Source organism: Nanorana parkeri, unplaced genomic scaffold, assembly GCF_000935625.1.
Source record: "Nanorana parkeri isolate BGI_ZX_2015 unplaced genomic scaffold, ASM93562v1 scaffold455, whole genome shotgun sequence".
In the NCBI taxonomy this organism is placed as follows: domain Eukaryota; kingdom Metazoa; phylum Chordata; class Amphibia; order Anura; family Dicroglossidae; genus Nanorana; species Nanorana parkeri.
Window position 1 is genome coordinate 670,725 of NW_017306723.1, and position 17,878 is coordinate 688,602.

Here is a 17,878-nt window from a genome sequence, read left to right on the forward strand (position 1 = left end):
CCCTATCACCAAAGTATTATTTTCAACACAAGTATTCCAATCATTGTGTGCACATTTAACATTTTTTTTTTACGCATGAGATTTACCTGTAAAGGCCTCCATTGTGTAGATAATCCAAAAACCCTGACACTACCGCTGGGTGCAGTCTTCTTGGACGTCATTTCCGCAGCTCCAGCGGACTCAGGGCTATCATGCAAGTGATGTACTAAAGTATTCCCCTTCATTCCTTCCCCAGTAGCTACTTAATAATTTACAGAAAAGGAGAACACCACAAGCAACCATTTAAAATAGTTGACTTATCTGTGCTTTTTACTTGCAAGGTTAGAAGTTGATCGCAGGGTCTCTTTAAACACACCCAAGCTTATCAGTGTGTGTGTGTGTGTGTGAATGTATGTAAAGTGTGGTTTTGTGCTGTTTGAAATTGGCAATCAAGACATATTCAAAAATGGTTTCTTTATATTACCACATGTAATAACATTGCATAGGAGTCTACTTTAGCAACCGGTCATAAACTTGGGCAGCTCAGATTGAACATATAATGTAAAATTACAGAAGGCTCTGTTCACACCTAGCATTTTGTAGCCCCTTTTCTGCCCCAAAAAAATCCAATTCGTTTCTATGGCCATGGTCACATCTGAGCATGTCGGTTGTAGCAAAATGGCCATTGCTGTAAAAAAAGTACATGAGCTTCTTTTGGGCAGATTAAGCACTTCTTGGCACAATTGACTTCAATAGAAAGGCTCAGAAACATGCGTTTGTTGCATTTTTGCCTATGTACATCAAAGTGTCACAATCTGGTGGAAGCAATGCATTATGGGCTATGTAGTCTTGAGAAATGCAGATTTCATCACAACAAGCAGCAGGGAAAGATGGAAAACACACTGGGAATCAAGGAAGTTGTTGGAAGTGATGGGCAGACAGAAGGCAGCACTCACTACATAGAAGAGAATTTTTCAAGTAAACTTTGATTGTGTTATCAAAAACGACTGTAGTATGTATTCCTATCACAACGCTGATGTTAGAATAGTATATACTGACTTAAAAAAGACCTTTTAAGCTACAATATAGTACATTTTTGTTCTCGGTTTTAGATCCATTTAAATGTTGCCTTTATTATGACAAAGATTTAACAGAGACACACACAAATCTGAAAGGTTTATTAGGTGTACAGGCTGCACACAGTTGTAATTTTATCTGTTCATTAACAAACATTTGAAAAAGAGTTCTGGGAACTGGCGATGCACAGCATAGTCAGTACATATATACACAATAAGTTACAATCCTTCTGATAAAAGGGCTTCATTTTCCAAACAAATTTCCACTGCAGGGAAGGAGAGAAAAAGGGATACGCAGGCATTTGACTTTGCAGATTGGCTGTGTTGGGAAGGAAAGTTTACAGAGGCAGAGATGGCACAGCTTGTGGTCACTTGTCTCTAAGATAAAACCCAGACTGGTCAACCCTGGGGGGTGCTGGGACTTACAGTTCCTGAAAAACTGGAGGAATTAAGAACAAAAGAGACTGGCAAATTTGAATCCACGTGTGGTAATTTCAGGTACAACATGACTGCTTAAGGACAATATATTTTTTCAAAACAAAACAAAAGAAACATACTTGGAGAACCAAAATATGCAACTATCTATGCAAGAGGAAGGCTAAAGAGCAACCAGAGCCCAGTGCTAGCCAACTATGTCTGCAGATATCCACAGCCATGACCAAACTGAGCTCTGACAGCTCACCATTACTCAAGTACACACTGGCATCTCTCCCCAGGAGACCTTCTGTCAAACTGCACTTTGGCTACAGCAAGTCACCTATCACATATCAAAGCACCAGTATAGAGCAGGGGAAAAGCAACATTACTGAAGTATAACAGCAGCAAATAAGATCAGTGATTGGCTTACATGTTTTAGAAATCACTAGTCATTAGCTTTTTCACCAAACTCTAGTACTATCTAAAATCCAAAATGGTGTGTCAGTGTAATAATTATGGGCACCAGCAGGCACCAATTACAATGTTTTAGGACAGGGGTGGACAAATATGGAACTGAGGAGCCAGCAAGGTTTTTTTTTTTTTTTTTAAGCGGCAGCTAAAGTAACAACTAGAGAAAACCTCTGGGGAACAAAATACACTCACTGGCCGCTTTATTAGGTACACCTGTTCACCTACTCATTAACGCAAATATCTAGTCAACCAATCACCTGGCAGCAACGCAATGCATTTAGGCATGTAAACATGGTCAAGATGATCTGAAGTGCAAACTGATCAGAAAGGGGAAGAAAAGGGACTTTGAAAGTGGCCTGATTGTTGGCGCAATACGAGCTGGTCTGAGTATTTTAGAAACTGCTGATCTACTGGGATTTTCATGCATAAAACATGTCTGGGGGTTTGCAGAAAATGGTCTGAAAACCACCAGTTCTCTAGACGAAAATGCCTTGTTGATGTCAGTGGAGAATGGGCAGACTGGTTCGAGATGATAGAAAGGCAACAGTAATTCAAATAACCACTTGTTACAACTAAGGTATGCAAATTAGGATCTCTGAATGCACAACACATTGAACCTTGAAGCAGATGGGCTACAGCAGCAAAGACCACACTGGGTGCCACTTATCAGATAAGAACAGGAAACGGAGGCTAAAATTTGCAAAACTCAAAATTGTACAATAGAAGATTGGAAAAACATTGCCTGGTCTGATGAGTCTCAATTTCTGCTGCTACATTCAAATGATCGGGTCAGAAAGCAATGAGCCATGCTGCCTTGTATCAACAGTTTAGGATGGTGGTGGAATGGTGTGTGCAATATTTTCTTTCAGCCTCTTAGTACCTATTGGTCATCTTTTAAATGCCACAGCCTACCTGAGTATTGTTGCTGACCATATCCATCCCAAAAGGGGGCCCAACCTGGTACTAGCAAGGTGTACCTAATAAAGTGGCCATTGAGTGTAGGTGCCAGCTATAATTTTTGAGTATTGGCTACCTGGCTCCTGCTATTTGCACAGCCCTGATTTAAGATCAATCCACTACAAAAAAAAAAAAAAATGGCAGGTCAAACCACTATTCTCTTAGCTCATGGGTCTCTAGCTAGTTAAGTTCCCAGCTTCACCCGACAGACTATCTCAAAAGGGTCTCTCTAAACTCAAATGTGGATTTTCCATGACAGAAAATGAAACAAACGAGATGGAAAGTGATGCAGCAATCAAGTTATTCAGCCCATCAAAGTCTGCATCTATAACTGAAATATCAATATTGGGCAGGCATTGCCTTTAAAAAAGAAAATTAATATAAATTTAAAGCAAAACTAATCATGACAAAATTATCTATTCGTACCCAAAGGATTATGCAGGAGACCTCTACTCAGAAGTCAAATCAAGCTTACTGCACTGACTTGGTAGAATGGTGAAAGCAGTACATGATAACACTTTTTTTGCACTAAGTGCCTGTACCACACAGATTATCCAGCTCTCCAGAAGCCAATACCAAGCACCTTCAATTTTTGTAAGCATTACTTACGTCACCCTAGAAAAGCCCAGTATCACCTGATTGTCACATCAGCCATGGAAATGAAGATTCATGCCGTCTATGGCCATAAGTCAGAGCAAATAAAAATCCCTGAAGTATAAACAAACAAACCTGCAAAAAAAAAAGAAGCTTATCCTGCCAAGTGATATTTGAGTTCATTCTGCATAGGTCCCAGTTATACTGCACAGACTGGATCCTTTACCGAGTAGAGGCAACCAAGATGACCTCAATAAAGGGTATGGATTATTTCATGCCAATTGTTAACAGAAAAACAGAAGAATAATAATGTATGAAGCCAGAAACGCCAATTACAACCCGACTGTGTAGTCTCTGCATAATCTCATTTAAGTTGGCCATACACCAGTATAGGGTTATTTCTTTTTATTTTTCTTCGAACAGCAGTTTGATTTTTTTTTTTTTTATAGTTAATGGGGTCAAATCAACAATTTTGGACTGTAGTAATGGAAAGAGAAGAAAAAAAAAAAAGAACGAGCATGATGGAACATTGTTCACCATTCATTGCAAAATTAAATGTAAAAATCAAATGAAATTCTGATGGCATGATTCAACATTTTTCTACCAGTGTATGGCCAACGTTACCTATTACAATGAGGTGCAAGGGCTTACCTAAAATAATCCATTCAATATGTCCAATCAAGCAGACCTTCCACTACATTGTGGCTGATAAATCTAGGAGAGACCGTACAGATCTCAAGATGCGTGGCCCATTAATTCTGATTGTCTTAATATAGTCTGATATGTAAACAATTATACAATATATACTTTAAAAATAAAGGTTTACTGGTGGTATACGGACTCAAGTCAGCAACAAAGAATACTTGACAAATATTACTGGGAACAGCGGTGCTCCACTAACATAACTCAACATGAAAAGTTCTAAAATCCATAACCACGGTCTAGTATATTATTACAATATAGAATTATGGGTTTAGCTCTAAAACCCACATACCGGGGAACCTAAAACGGAGTGTGACCTTAAGGGCTTTTGAACAATTTTATTAGCAATTTCTTCAAATGAGATTGTAGGGGAAAGATTTTCTTACACTCAGCAGAGAACCTGTTAATAACCCCATTAAGTATGTCTTCAGCCTCGACTGTATCCAATTTCTGTGCTCACAAGGCATGTGGCTTTAAAAACTGGACCTTGCCTACAAAAACACTATTGGGATGAAAATTGGTTGTGACCAAATTTCAGCTCTTTCTGTAAGAACAGTAAAGGGCTCATTCAAACCATAGCACATGTGATAACGCATGTTAAATCTGGTGTATTAATGCACATTAAATAAACATTGCCCTTAATGTGCATATGTGAATGTCCTGTATGATGCAGTGCATTGCCATAATAGTGCAGGAGGGGGATCGGAGAGCAGAATTAAAATGAACATGCTGCCTCAACATGTAAAATGATGTGAACCAGCCCTAAAAGTTGTCTGATGGCCAACAACAACAGACACTTTTTTTTGGTTAATATTTGTAGACCCTACTGGGCTTCATAAGTGCTACAAATAGAAACATGACAAATTATAAAACAAAAAATTACAGAATGTAACTCTGTAAAAATAAAATTAATGATTAACATGAGTGCAAAAAACCTTCAAGTTCCAAAGAGGATATTAAAAAATCTAAAATTTTCATGGCAATTAAACTAAAAAGAAAAAAAAAAACAGAATTAAAAAATACCAAACTGCTATATTTACATGTTACATTTACAAACTTTTTTTTTTATTATGGAATGTTCACTGTCAGAAGCTTTCAAGAGACTGGCATGGAGCAACATACAGTGAGATTGAACAACTTGAAATGATTAACTTTACATAGGTGAAGCAAAGGCAAACATGCTGCAGGATAAAATGATAATCCCGATGGTCTAGGATCACTGGTTCCTAGAGATCAGGACATGTTCTCAAGAATGACCATTGAGCCCATGCATTATGTCCGCTTCTGCTGTATAAAACTTTAAGGGGGGAAATATTTTACTAGATGGGTAAATCAGGGGTGGGTCAGTCTGGACAACTAAAAGGAGAATATTGACTTCCAGATATGAGGTTGTACCAATAACCACACAGTTATCTTTACCTGCGTGACAAAAATACTCTAATCACAGTTTTAAATGTTATTAAAACAAAACAGTGTCTATATTTTTTTAAATGAATTAAAAAAGGCCCGTTCTGATGTCAGCAGCTGACAAACACAAAGTGCCGATGATGGCAGTACAATAAGATATGCAAGTCTTCCAAAATGCCACACCTGAATAAGCTGGCCTCTTTGCCCACATACATTCTGGATGCTATGGGTCAAGTAAGGTATACACAGGTGGATTTTCGCATGAACGTTTGTATGAACAATCTCATTGGAACATTCAATAATACCATCACTGGCTTGGTGATTGTCATTAAAAATTCATTTGATTTTCGTTTTTATTTTCGAATGAATGGAGCTTTCCACATTTCAGAGAAACATTTTCCAACATGATCCTTCAAATTTTTTCATCACTTCAGTCGAAAGTGATCGTCGATTTCACACAATGACTAGAAAGTGGAACGAACATTCTGAAATAGATTTCATTTGAAATTCTAACTTCGTATACCCTACTTTAGCCTCTGTCTGGATTGCTGATCTCACCATATGGCAACTGCATCCTGCCTTGGCATCATGGGCCACCTTGGCTGATGACTACTGTGACTACATACAAAATGTAAGTAGGGCCTAATAAAAAAAACAAAAACAAAAAAAAAAACAGCTTCTGTCTAGGTCTGAAGCAAACTTAAAAGGAGAACTATGAGGTGAGTGGTTTTCACTCACCTCATAGTTCTAGCTGACCTGTGACAATGAGACTGTCACAGGTCGGCTCAGTAGATCGGGAGGTGAGCGAACACATGCCGGTGCTCGCTCACTTCTCGATCATGTCAGCTCTCTGCCGTGACAGGGGAGGGGATGCATTCCCCCCTCCGGCCCACGAGCGCTGACTGGCGGAACGGACGGGGGAGAGGGCGGGTAGAGCTGGCTCTGCCTCTAGATAGGCAGAGCCTGCTGTCACTCACACAGCTGGGCGGATCTCAACATCGATGTTGGGATCCGCTGCGGCGTCTCAGTATACCGCGAGCTGTAGCTCACGGTATACTGAGCTTAGGGTGACGGGAGGACGCTAGTTTGTGTCCTCCCGTTACCCTAAGGAGAACTATAGGGAAAAGCCCTGACCCCATAGTTCTCCTTTAAAGGTCTAGAGCAAGTCATAATGCCCCCTGTGTCACAGGCTCTCAATGGATTCATTGTTACAATGTACCAATGGTGGTAAATTATTAGTGTTGGATTACATCATAGAAAGGAAGCTTGATACATTATGTGAATTCCAAATATCTGCAAACCTACACAACCAAGACCTGACCAAGAATGAGAACTAAGACAACAGGTATGGTTGAGTATTAGCGCTGGCTAGCACAGAAGACTGCTATGGGGTATTATTTGCGGATGCTGACCTGTCCCTATACCCACACATACATACACATGGCCTATGTGTAAAGGGTCATGAACCTGACCACAAGCTCCACAACACCAAAAGGTCTGTAATCAGGTGCAGTACTGTCCTAGTCTTTCATCGACTCTCCCAGATACTAATACACAGTGCAACCCTCAAACAACCTTTTTATCCGACACAGGTTATGCTACATATCACAAGAGGAATAACCCTCCACCACTTTCACAATCACTTAAATACAACTATTGATTTAGGTCTTATGTTAATACAGAGTAATTACGGTTGTATCTGCACAGTTGTATCTGATAATTCTACTTGTGTGAAAAGCTTTGAAGTGCCTCCAAGTCTAACCACAGCTGCCCTGTCAAATGCCTAACCCATCACCCTGTTACACAGTAGTAACTGTTGGACTTCAGGTCACCTTAGATCTCTAAAACAAGTTAACGTATCAGACAGAAAAAGCAAAGGGGGCAAATATAAATCTTTTAATCAGTTAGTCTGCACAGTTATGCAATAATATCCAATCACGACTGGTTCATTTCCAGAGTCCATGAGCCATGCTGCTGAAATGCCAGAAAGGTAGCCAACGTCTCTTAGCCTATACCCAACTGACCAACCCCTGATCAGCTTTTGCCATTAGCCTGCAGACAACACAGCGTATGTGCAAAATTTATCTTCAAATGGTACCTTTGCTTAACTTCAGTTGTTTAAACAAGTCCACTTTAAGCAGCACATATTCCCTCTTGTAAAATGTCTAATTATTCTACCGTTTCATGATATAGAAAAAAAAAAGTGTAAAAAAAAAAAAAAAATGCAGTTCCTTCACTAACATGCGCGTTAGAAAACGGAGCATAGGTTTTACATGATGCATGTGACGTTAATGTGCGCTGAACAGCGGAATGCAGAGCTAAAAATTATTTTTTTTAAAAGTCACATACCATGTGTAATGGTGCAATATATGCGATTGATTCAGAGACTAGGTCACACAAGTCCTATAAAAAAGGCGGTTATGTTCTATGATAGAGGAAGACAACCTGTCACCTTTTGGATGCTGAGGAATGACAAGGCTAGCTTGCTGGGCATGCCTGGTCATGTAGTTCCTTAACCACAAAAGGACAACAGTTTGGCCAACTCTGTGCCCTACTTTATAACACCGATGCTGTGACATGACTTGCTTCAACTTTCAAACTATTTACAGTGGTCCTATACAGCTCTAATGGACTAAAGTACTTACATGTTCTTTCTCTTAGCTGAGCTTCCACTGCTGTTCGAACTGACATCAGAGCCTGTCCCTACATTCTCTGCCGATTTGTCTTTAAGATTACAAGATCTGCTGGCTATTTCTGTCACTGACTGGCTCTCTCTTGCTTTGGTACCAAGAGGCAACGCCTCTCCTGTCGCACCTGGAATATTCACCACAATCTCACTGCCTCTAGTTTGCTGAAAAGGGAAAGGCGTGGTACACACAGGGCTATGAGCTGCTACCTGACCTTGACAGTATTGTATACTCATTAAATTGAGTCCAGCATCATAGGTGGCTGTATTTATCGGCAGACATAGTGCAGTAGGAGCATCCTTGACCACCTTAGTGGTCACAACATACAACGCAGGACGAACCACAGGGGCATTGAGAGAGAAGGTAGGAGCTTGGACAATTTTCGGCTGTTCCAAAATCAACGTCTTTTTCTGAACTGGCTGACAAGGTCCCAATCTAGTGATATTTCCACCAGGACTGTAGAGTTCTGTTGCCATCCTTGTAGAGCTGGCCTTTCCCATGTTTAGTAGGAGCTGTTGGTCCGTCCCTGAAATGTACTTGAGACCGGCGACAAAGTTTCCAGAAACAGGAGAACTGCCTTGTGATCCGTTGACTCCAGTTTTTACAATAGCTCTTTCGGGAGTGCTTTGGAAGACCTTCTCAGCTGGTCTTACCACTCTGTTTTTCTCTAGAAAACATTCCCTCTTTACAATGACACTATGCACAGGAGTTGATGCCTTGGGCACTTCTGCAGGTGGTCGCTGTATCAGCCTGACTTGTGGTACAACATCCTTATAGTCCTGCACACGCTGTATCACTGCTGGATGGGGTACAGGTGCATTTGAGCGGCCCTTTTCCATGACTTTTTGAAGTATGGTCTGCGTCTCTGAACTGGACAAAACCCTGGGTTCTTGTTTTACTGGTGGAGGAGTACTCAGACTGGCTGGGGAGTCATTATGAGTGGCAACACTTACACTGGTGACAGCAGTTGGTGCATTTTGCCCTGCACAAAGTTCTGCAGACTCTCTTGCACGCTCTGCCAAAAATTTCCTTATCTCTTGTTCAATGCTATCATCACTATCCACAGAACTACTGTCTTGTGCTTCAGGCAAGGCACTACTCAAACTGTCTGAAACAATGACTGGTTTGCACTCAGGTTTATTTGGTGACAAGTCTGAATTGCTTGCTGTGCTCATGCACTCCTCTTTTATCTTCATGTGTAAACCGGACTTTAAAGCATTCTCTTGAGGGCTGCTGGTATTTACAAGGCAGCCTTTAACAGCAGGCTTGAGCATGCAGTCCTTTAAATCACCCCCAGTGCCAAGTGATTCTAGAGTCCTGGTGGTGGTTTCCCCAAACCTGACCCTTTTCTTATACTGCGGCCTCCCATCCTTTGGTCTTTTTTTGCATTTCCTCTTGGATCGAAGGAGGTCCTTTATAGCTGAATCTAAATCCTCATCACTGTCTAAAGAACTGCTTGTGTCTACACTACAGTTGCTCCTCATTTTAGTGTATATCTTCCGTTTTCCTCCAGTTATTGCAGGAAGTGATACAAGGCTTTTTGCTGCCTCCTGAACAATGTGACTGGCTTCTTCCAATTTGTAGGATGGCTTGGAGCACTCATTCATCCCAACATCTGTACTTATGGCCTGCAAGATTTCCGGGGGACAAGACACTGTACTTGCTATACCAATAACATCTGCACGCCTCTTTTCCCCCATTCCCAGCAGGTCCTTTTGTACAATTTTGCTCTCATTTAACTTTCCTTTTTGGGACAAAGTTTTATTGCTGGAAGGTGACTGCTGCCTACGTTGCTCAAGTCCTTGCGGATTTGGAGAGGTCTGTATGGCAGGAGACATGCCAAGGCTCTCTGCTTGCGCTTTACGAGCGAGAAATGTTCTTATCTCCTGCTCTATGCTGTCATCGCTGTCAACAGAGCTGTCACTAGCGCAAGGGGATTGTGGTTGAGCAGGGGGTGTTTCTTGTGAAACCATACAAGTAGTTTCCGGTTGAGAAGGCAAAATTGCTTTAGAAATGTCAAGTATCGCTTCAGCGCACATTAGCTCGGCAGCTGTTTCAGCCCTGCGTGTCGCTTGTACTCCGTCACATTTTGGGTTGCTGTCATCTTCAAAATAAAGGGTCCGTTTGGTAGTGGGGGGGTGACAGCTGGAGGCATCTTGAGATGCTGCATGACTGCTGGAAGGAAGTTTTCTTTTTTTATAGTCTGTGTTGGTATGTGGATCTGGAGAGGAGTTTGTATCTTGGCAGTGGGGGAAAGTTCCAGTAGATGTGACAGTGCTTTTTGCCTCCTTCTCTAGAGAGCACTTGTGATCCACAATGAGATTTCCTTCTAGCCTGCTCTTTTCTAGCTGGTAAAGTTGAATTGCTTCCTCTATGCCGTCATCACTACTGGAGTCGGACAGCGCCTCACACTGCCTTGAGGAAGCTTCATTTTTCTGCTCGCTCTGCTTAACCGAGCTAGAAAAAGGTTTAGGGTAGATACTAGTTTTAACATTTTCAGCCTTTTGCTTCGAACATTTAGGCTGCAGATTAAGGCTTTCAGAAGGCAGCTTGTCCGGAAGTCCCTTGATCCCTGGCTTGGGGCTTTGTTTCTCGGCAATCTTAAATGGCTTTTGCTTTGGTTTAGCAGCTACATTGCTCTGGGCAGCCTTCTTGGCAGTGCTAGAGTCACTCGCAGTATTCTGCAACTTCTTCTGACTCAGAAACTGCTCGATTTCATCCTTGATACTTTGCTCGAAGGAATCATCGCTACCCACACTTTCTGGAGAAGAACAACAAGAACGGTCCAGAGCAGAAAAAGTATTGCAGGTGGTAGTTGACGTGACCATTTTAACAGGTGACTTGCAAGCAGGTACATTACTAGAAATTGTTTTTAGCTGGTCAGAATTATCAGTAGGGCTTGAGTTCTTTGTGACCGCAATGGTAGAGGAAGCATCTGCAGTGCTTCTGTTTTTTAGATATTCCTGAATAGCTTCTTCAATGCCTCTGTCGACAGAATCATCACTGTCTGAATCCAGTGCTGGTGAACTTTCCTCTTTGACTTTTAACTGTGTGGGAAGTGTGAACGTAGCCTGTTCCTTTGTGTGCCCTTTCAACAGTGCAGCACTGGATTTTAGTCCTCGGTCATTGTTTAATTCCCCCTTTCTGTTCTTCTGCATAATACGCTCATATTCGGCTCTCACTGCACAAGAAGATTCATTACTCTGTTGATGGTCTATAATGCCCAGAAGGTTTGGTGCTTTTTGTATTTGTTCAGGGTGAACTACAGACAAGGGCACTTTATGGGTAGCTTTGGGTCCAAACGGTGTCCATTGTGTCGGAAAAGCTGCCACTGGAGGTGCATTCACTAGAAACATTCTAGCAGAAGGGGCAGGAGTCTGCAGACATCAGTAGCTCAAGAAGCAGTCACATCCTACAGTCAAAAAAGAAAAGATATTCAGTTAGGTAACCAGCACAAGAAAACGTTTAACAAAAAAATTGCAAACTTATAAAATGTTACAAAAGGAATTGTTCGGGAGACTTCTACTAGGGATGCACCGATACCGTTTTTTCGCATCGAGTACAGATATTTATATTTCGTTACTTTCCGATACAGAGTACCGATACCAGTACTTCCGGTAACATAGAGCCGGCGGCTTCCCAGGCAATCAGGAAGCCAGGCGGCGTATCATTACACACCGCCCGGCTTCTTGATTGCCCGGGAAGCTGACTCCACTCTGTTTGGCCGGCTCAATGCTGACTGGCCGGGAAGCCGGCTTCCCAGCCAATCAGCATTGAGCCGGCCAAACAGATCTGACAATATGGTGACACGACCCCCCCTGCAGGCACCTCATTCCTCTCACATAAATCATTAGCAGCAGTCATTACCGTACCAGTTCCTCGGCCAGCTGGGCAGACACCGCTCTCCAAGATCTGCCCACGTCTCCCGTTTGGCTGGCTCGACACTGACTGGGAAGCCGGCTTCCCGGCCCATCAGCATCGAGCTAGCTTCCTGGCTCCATGTTTCCTCGCGGCACTGCCAGTCAGAGGAAATCTCCCTCTGACCGGAAGTTCCAGTATCGGGAAAGGTATTGGAGCATTTGGGTGAGTACTCGCCCAGCTTTCTCAATTGAGAATGACTTGTACAAACAACTCTGGGAATAAATATGGTGAATTTCTCTCCAAATCGACATAATCTGTTAGTCATAACCCGCTGTTGATTGCATGAGAGTTTTTTTGTACAAGTTATTCTGAATTGAGAAAGCTGGTTGGATGTCCAGTGAAACGTCTTTAAGAAATTCAGCATGTCCAATTGCCTTGACTTATCTTTTACAGATATAACTTACTGAATTCCTACTAAATCTGAAGCATTTTTATTTTACAAATATTTGTACATTGGAAATAAACAGCTTACACCAAAACCTGGAGGATGGCCTCACACCTATGTATAGTGGTAAATCAGTACTGTGTGTGTGCGTTGTATTCGTGGGCGCTGAGATAAAATGACGGAGGCAATGCAGCATTACAATATGCGACAAAATATAAACACAGATGAATAATTGTCATTTTGAAATATAAAAAATAAGCACTGCATTGTGTACAACACACACCATGCAAACCTGCTGGTGTGAATAGGCAGTGTGTTGGTGCACCAACATAAGTAACGTGCATTGCCACAATGTGTGTGCAGGAGGGTGTTTTGATTCTTTTTTTTATAAACAGTCGTGGGGAGCTTTTAGAAGATATCGGCGGTTTAAACAGACTTCTGATATTTCACTTTTTATAGTTCAAGAAAGAGATTGATGAGAGTCCCATCTGCTCTGCAGCAATGAATACAGACATGATCAGTAGCACACAGTCTGTATTCATTTACAAGGAGACAGTAAACATGCGGCTCAGGTTTACTATCTGCTCCAATATGAATGATCCCTTACTGCTCTGACACTGCCAGACACTGATCACGGATATTATTTTATTCAGCAGAGTTTGGGAAACATTTCTACTAGAAGTTCATGGTCACTAGTAGACTGAGCTGATGGCAGGAGGGGGAATGACATGGATGTAAGGCGTGCCGAGCTGGCCAGCTGGAAGCGGTCTTATTCCAACATAAGCCTTACACCAACTGAAGCAAAAAAGTCACCACTACTTTCTTCCTAACCTAGAGCCCTTGGATCAAATTTGGGTAAGGAAACTGCACCTGTTCCCACATAAATTATATCAGTACAATGGTTTGCAACTACCAATAAAAGATTTCTGGAGTGGTCTCACATTGCAAAGAGGAAGAAACAAGGCTGAGATAAGCTCAGACTTATTTCATGTATTGCAAAGTACTAATGAAGAAGGCAAGGCTGAGAGTGCTAGGAAGTATGCAGTAGTGTGTGCAGTTCTGGTGCAGAACAAGTAGTACAGCAATGATAATATACTAGGCAGTGTGTACAGCCTGATAATGTAGGGCTGCAACCAACTAATCGCTAATTAGAATAGTTTTCAACTATTTTAATTAGAGATTAGTAGGCTGGAACCCCTAGCTCTCTCCTCCATGCTGGAGGGAGGGCAGAGCAAGCAGCGGGCAGGTGCAATAGCCAGCCTGCTATTGGCTATTGCAATTTGAAATGACCAACAGTAGGCTGGCTATTGCACCCGCCCACTACCTGCTGTATTTACATCCAGCTGCGGAATCTTGCCGCTGGCAGCTGTCATTCCCTGGATGATGTTATTCGAGTGCCATGTGCGTACAATACTTTATTTTAAAATAAATAAAAAGTGGGGAGAAAAAACTTGTTTTTGGTTTCGGCCTGACAAATTCTGCTGCAGGAAGTGTGTTGCAGTGCCATTCATTTCAATGGCACCCCAAATGTGCCTCCCACCCCCAGTGTGATCACATGCACTGGAATGGACAGTACAACAATGCTGTGCGTTTCAGTGTGGTATGAATGCTAAAAATGAACAGAAGTAAACTTTGTAACACTCCACTTGTATCTTATATTTTTTTATCCGATTAATAAAAATTATATATACATATACACACACACATTTTTTTTAAATCGGCCAACTAATCGATTATGAAAACAAATCAATAGTTGCAGCCCTAGAACAGTGTCAGTAATACTGGAAGCACAGTGCATGCACCGTACTGAGAGCAGCATATAAGGTGGGAATACTGTATGTACAGGGGTAGCATGTACAATATAAAGTACAGTATATACAGTGGTGGTGTGTTCCTGGTCCGGAGTGTAGCATATACACCATATTGAGTGCAATATGTGCAGTGGTACTGCACTTCACACCGTGTACACTTTGCACTCTACACACTGGACGTACTGTTCTGTATATACTGCACTTCACACTGGACGTACTGCTTTGTATATGCCGCACTTCACACCGGCTACACTTTGTACTCTATATACTGCGTGTGGATCACAGCATGTACAGTATGGAGTACAGCATATACGGTGGTGTGTTCCTGGTGTGGAGTGCCATATGTACAGTGGTAGGGTATACCTGGTATGGAGCACAGTATTAAACTATGGAGTACAGTACATACAGTGGTGGTGTGGTGTGAAGTGTATAGTGGTGGTGTGCAGTGTATAGTTGGTGTGGAGCTCAGTTTGTACAGTATGGAATGCCATTTATACAATGCTAAAGTGTACACCATAGGAGTAGCGGTGTGTGTACCAGTTGTAGAGCTCCCTGTGTCCAGTATGAAGTGTAGCGTACAGAACAGTAAATGGCAAGTGTGTAGAGTATGGTGTGCCCTATATACAGTAATAGTGTGTGTGGAATGCTAATGCTATATGCAGTGTTGGTGTGTACCCAGTGTGGAGTGCAGTACAACCAGTAAAGAGTGCAGTGTACAGAGCAGTAAAGTAGGGTACACATGGTACTAATTCCAGCTGATTTGGCACCCATTGCCAGGCATCCCTTAAATCAGCTGATTGAAGAAGCAGATTGGAAATTTATTGGCTGAACTGAGCTGGCAGCCAATCAGCTGCCAGCACCATTCGGGTATGCTGACAGTGGGCGGCGGGCTGCTTTCAGAATACAGTGCCAACAGCTGGGATTCATCCACCTACGCTCGGAAGTGTTAATGGAGGAATTGAATCGATTTTATTTTTATTCAGCTCGTGGGTCGAACTTAAAAAAAAAAACCTGACTTTAGAAACAGTGTAGTATATAGAGTGCAGTATACACAGTGCAGCGTGCTCTCGCTGTGGAGTGCAGTATGTTTGGCGGGTAGTGCAGTGTGCACTCTGTGCCGAGTCCAGTATATAGAGTGCAATGTGTACCTGATGTGGAGTGTAGTAAATACAATGCAGTGTGTACCCGGTGTGGTGTAGTAAATACAGCGCAGTGCATTTGGTGTGTAGTGCAGTGTACACTCTGTGCCGAGTCCAGTATATAGAGTGCAACGTGTACCCGTTGTGAAGTGCAGCATACACAGAGCAGTAAGTCTAGTATAGAGAGTGCAACATGTGCCCGTTGTGAAGTGCAGTACATACAGAACAGTACGTCCAGTATATAGAGTACAAAGTGTAGCCGGTGTGAAGTGCGGCATATACAAAGCAGTACGTCCAGTGTGAAGAGTGCAACGTGTACCCGGTGCAAAGTGCAGTATATACAGAACAGTACGTCCAGTGTGTAAAGTGCAACGTGTACACAGTGTGAAGTGCAGTATCTACAGAGCAGTGCGTCCAGTATATAGAGTACAATGTGTAGCCGGTGTGAAGTGCGGCATATACAAAGCAGTACGTCCAGTGTGAAGAGTGCAACGTGTACCCGGTGCAAAGTGCAGTATATACAGAACAGTACGTCCAGTGTGTAGAGTGCAAAGTGTACACGGTGTGAAGTGCAGTATCTACAGAGCAGTGCGTCCAGTATATAGAGTACAATGTGTAGCCGGTGTGAAGTGCAGCATATACAGGAGCAGTATATAGAGTACAATGTGGAGCCGGTGTGAAGTGCAGTATAGACAAAGCAGTACATCCAGTGTGTAGAGTGCAACGTGCATAGCAGTACGTCCAGTGTGGAGTGCAGCGTAGAGAGGAGTACATCTTTTATGGAGTGCAGTAAGCGGCAGCGTGCACAGCAGATCCCCCTGCAGGCTGGTTGAGGCGGTGGAGCGGGGTGTACTCTAGGCCAGTGCTGGCCGCGCAGTGCGGAGGTGGAGCTGGTCGCACACAGGAGGCTCCGGCCCGACACTCAGGTCTGTCCGTAACTCACGCACACAGGCCAGGGGAGTCGCTGAGCCCCTGATCACCAGCCTCGTCCTCTCCCCGTTATCCACACAGCCTCCCCAGCTCACTAACCTTTCTCTCCGCTTGATCGGTTCCCATCTTCCTAACCTCCACGGCCTGACACAGCGGACTACCCGGCACCGCTCCTTCCCTTCACCAACACGTCACGGGAGCGAGCACGCTCAGCCGTATGCGTATTCTGTGTAAACCACTCCCCAAGAACCAATGGCGCGCCGTCTCAGCCCCACCCCCTCCAGCCAAGGCGCGTCACCGTAGCACTCCCTATACATTTACCTCTCGTCACCAGAACCCGCCCCTTTCCCTCTTTACAATCTGCGCCCGCTAATCCGTTATTACGTCGCCGTAACCCCGCCCCCTCAACTATCTTCAAGTCACCGCCTCAGTCTACATGCTTCTGGTTACCAAGGAGACGAGTCACTGCTTGGTTTCTTGCGATCCTCGCAGTATACATGTAAAGGTGGCCATACACTCTACAACCATCGCAAGACTTTAGTCTTGCGATGGTTGTAAAGGGATTAAAAAAACGTACGATCTGCCTATCTTGGACAGGCAGATCGCACTCTCGATCATCGCAAGCCCGCCCCCCTGAGGGGCGGGCTTCCGATGACCGCAATGCTGAACGGGCAGTGTGCGCGTGCGCACACCGGCCCGTTCAGCATTTATCTTCCGAGCACCGTTCTAACCAGCCGAGAATCGTACGATTCCCGGCTGGTTTTCGAACATGCTGGTTCGACAGAAGACGTGCGACCGTACAGTAGAAACGGTCTAAGGTGCCCATACCTTAGGTGCCCATACACTTAGGAAACCTTTAAGGTGCCCATACACTGCACGATTATCGTACGATAATCGTATGCGATCGGTTTTTCGTACGATAATCGAGCAGTGTGAACGGAGACGTGCGACCACTGCAAGCCCGCCCCGCTGAGGGGAGGGCTTCCAATGACTGCAATGCTGAGCGGGCAGTGTGCGCTTGTGCACACCGGCCCGTGCGGCATTTGTCTTACCAGCACGGCAGAAACCCGCAGAAAATCTTACGATTTTCGCCTGGTTTTTCAACGTGCTTGTAAGGCTGGGCACACACCTTAATGATTATCGTATGATCGTGAGATTTCCCGCAGTTATCGTACGATAATCGGCAGGTGTACGGCCACCTTAACGCAAAATGTCTTGCGTACACGAGATTTCATATTGAAGATTGTAAAGTTATGTACAATACTCTTTGGGAGATGTTCCTCTGGGGGAGTCAGGCATGGAAAAATATTAAGGGTCCTTGTAGACTACAGACTCAGCGATAGCATGCAATGCCAAGCAGCAGTTAGCAAAGCTAGCTGGCTAGTCTGTCATAAAAAGAGGG

General features: G+C 43.4%; 1 protein-coding gene across 1 annotated transcript; it reads right to left on the bottom strand.

Moving 5' to 3' along the window:
• Nucleotides 1-8,024: 8,024 nt before the first annotated feature.
• On the bottom strand, nucleotides 8,025-16,673 carry PPP1R26 (protein phosphatase 1 regulatory subunit 26). The gene is made up of 2 exons (XM_018560456.1): nucleotides 16,576-16,673; nucleotides 8,025-11,702 (listed from the first exon to the last, which is right to left on the bottom strand). Exon 2 carries the CDS (start codon nucleotides 11,644-11,646, stop codon nucleotides 8,245-8,247), a length of 3,402 nt encoding a protein of 1,133 aa, XP_018415958.1. The 5' UTR covers nucleotides 11,647-11,702; nucleotides 16,576-16,673; the 3' UTR covers nucleotides 8,025-8,244.
• Nucleotides 16,674-17,878: the final 1,205 nt, after the last annotated feature.

Excerpts from the sequence above, each read along its gene's own strand:
- PPP1R26 (XM_018560456.1), bottom strand. The coding sequence starts at position 11,646 with ATGTTTCTAGTGAATGCACCTCCAGTGGCAGCTTTTCCGACACAATGG.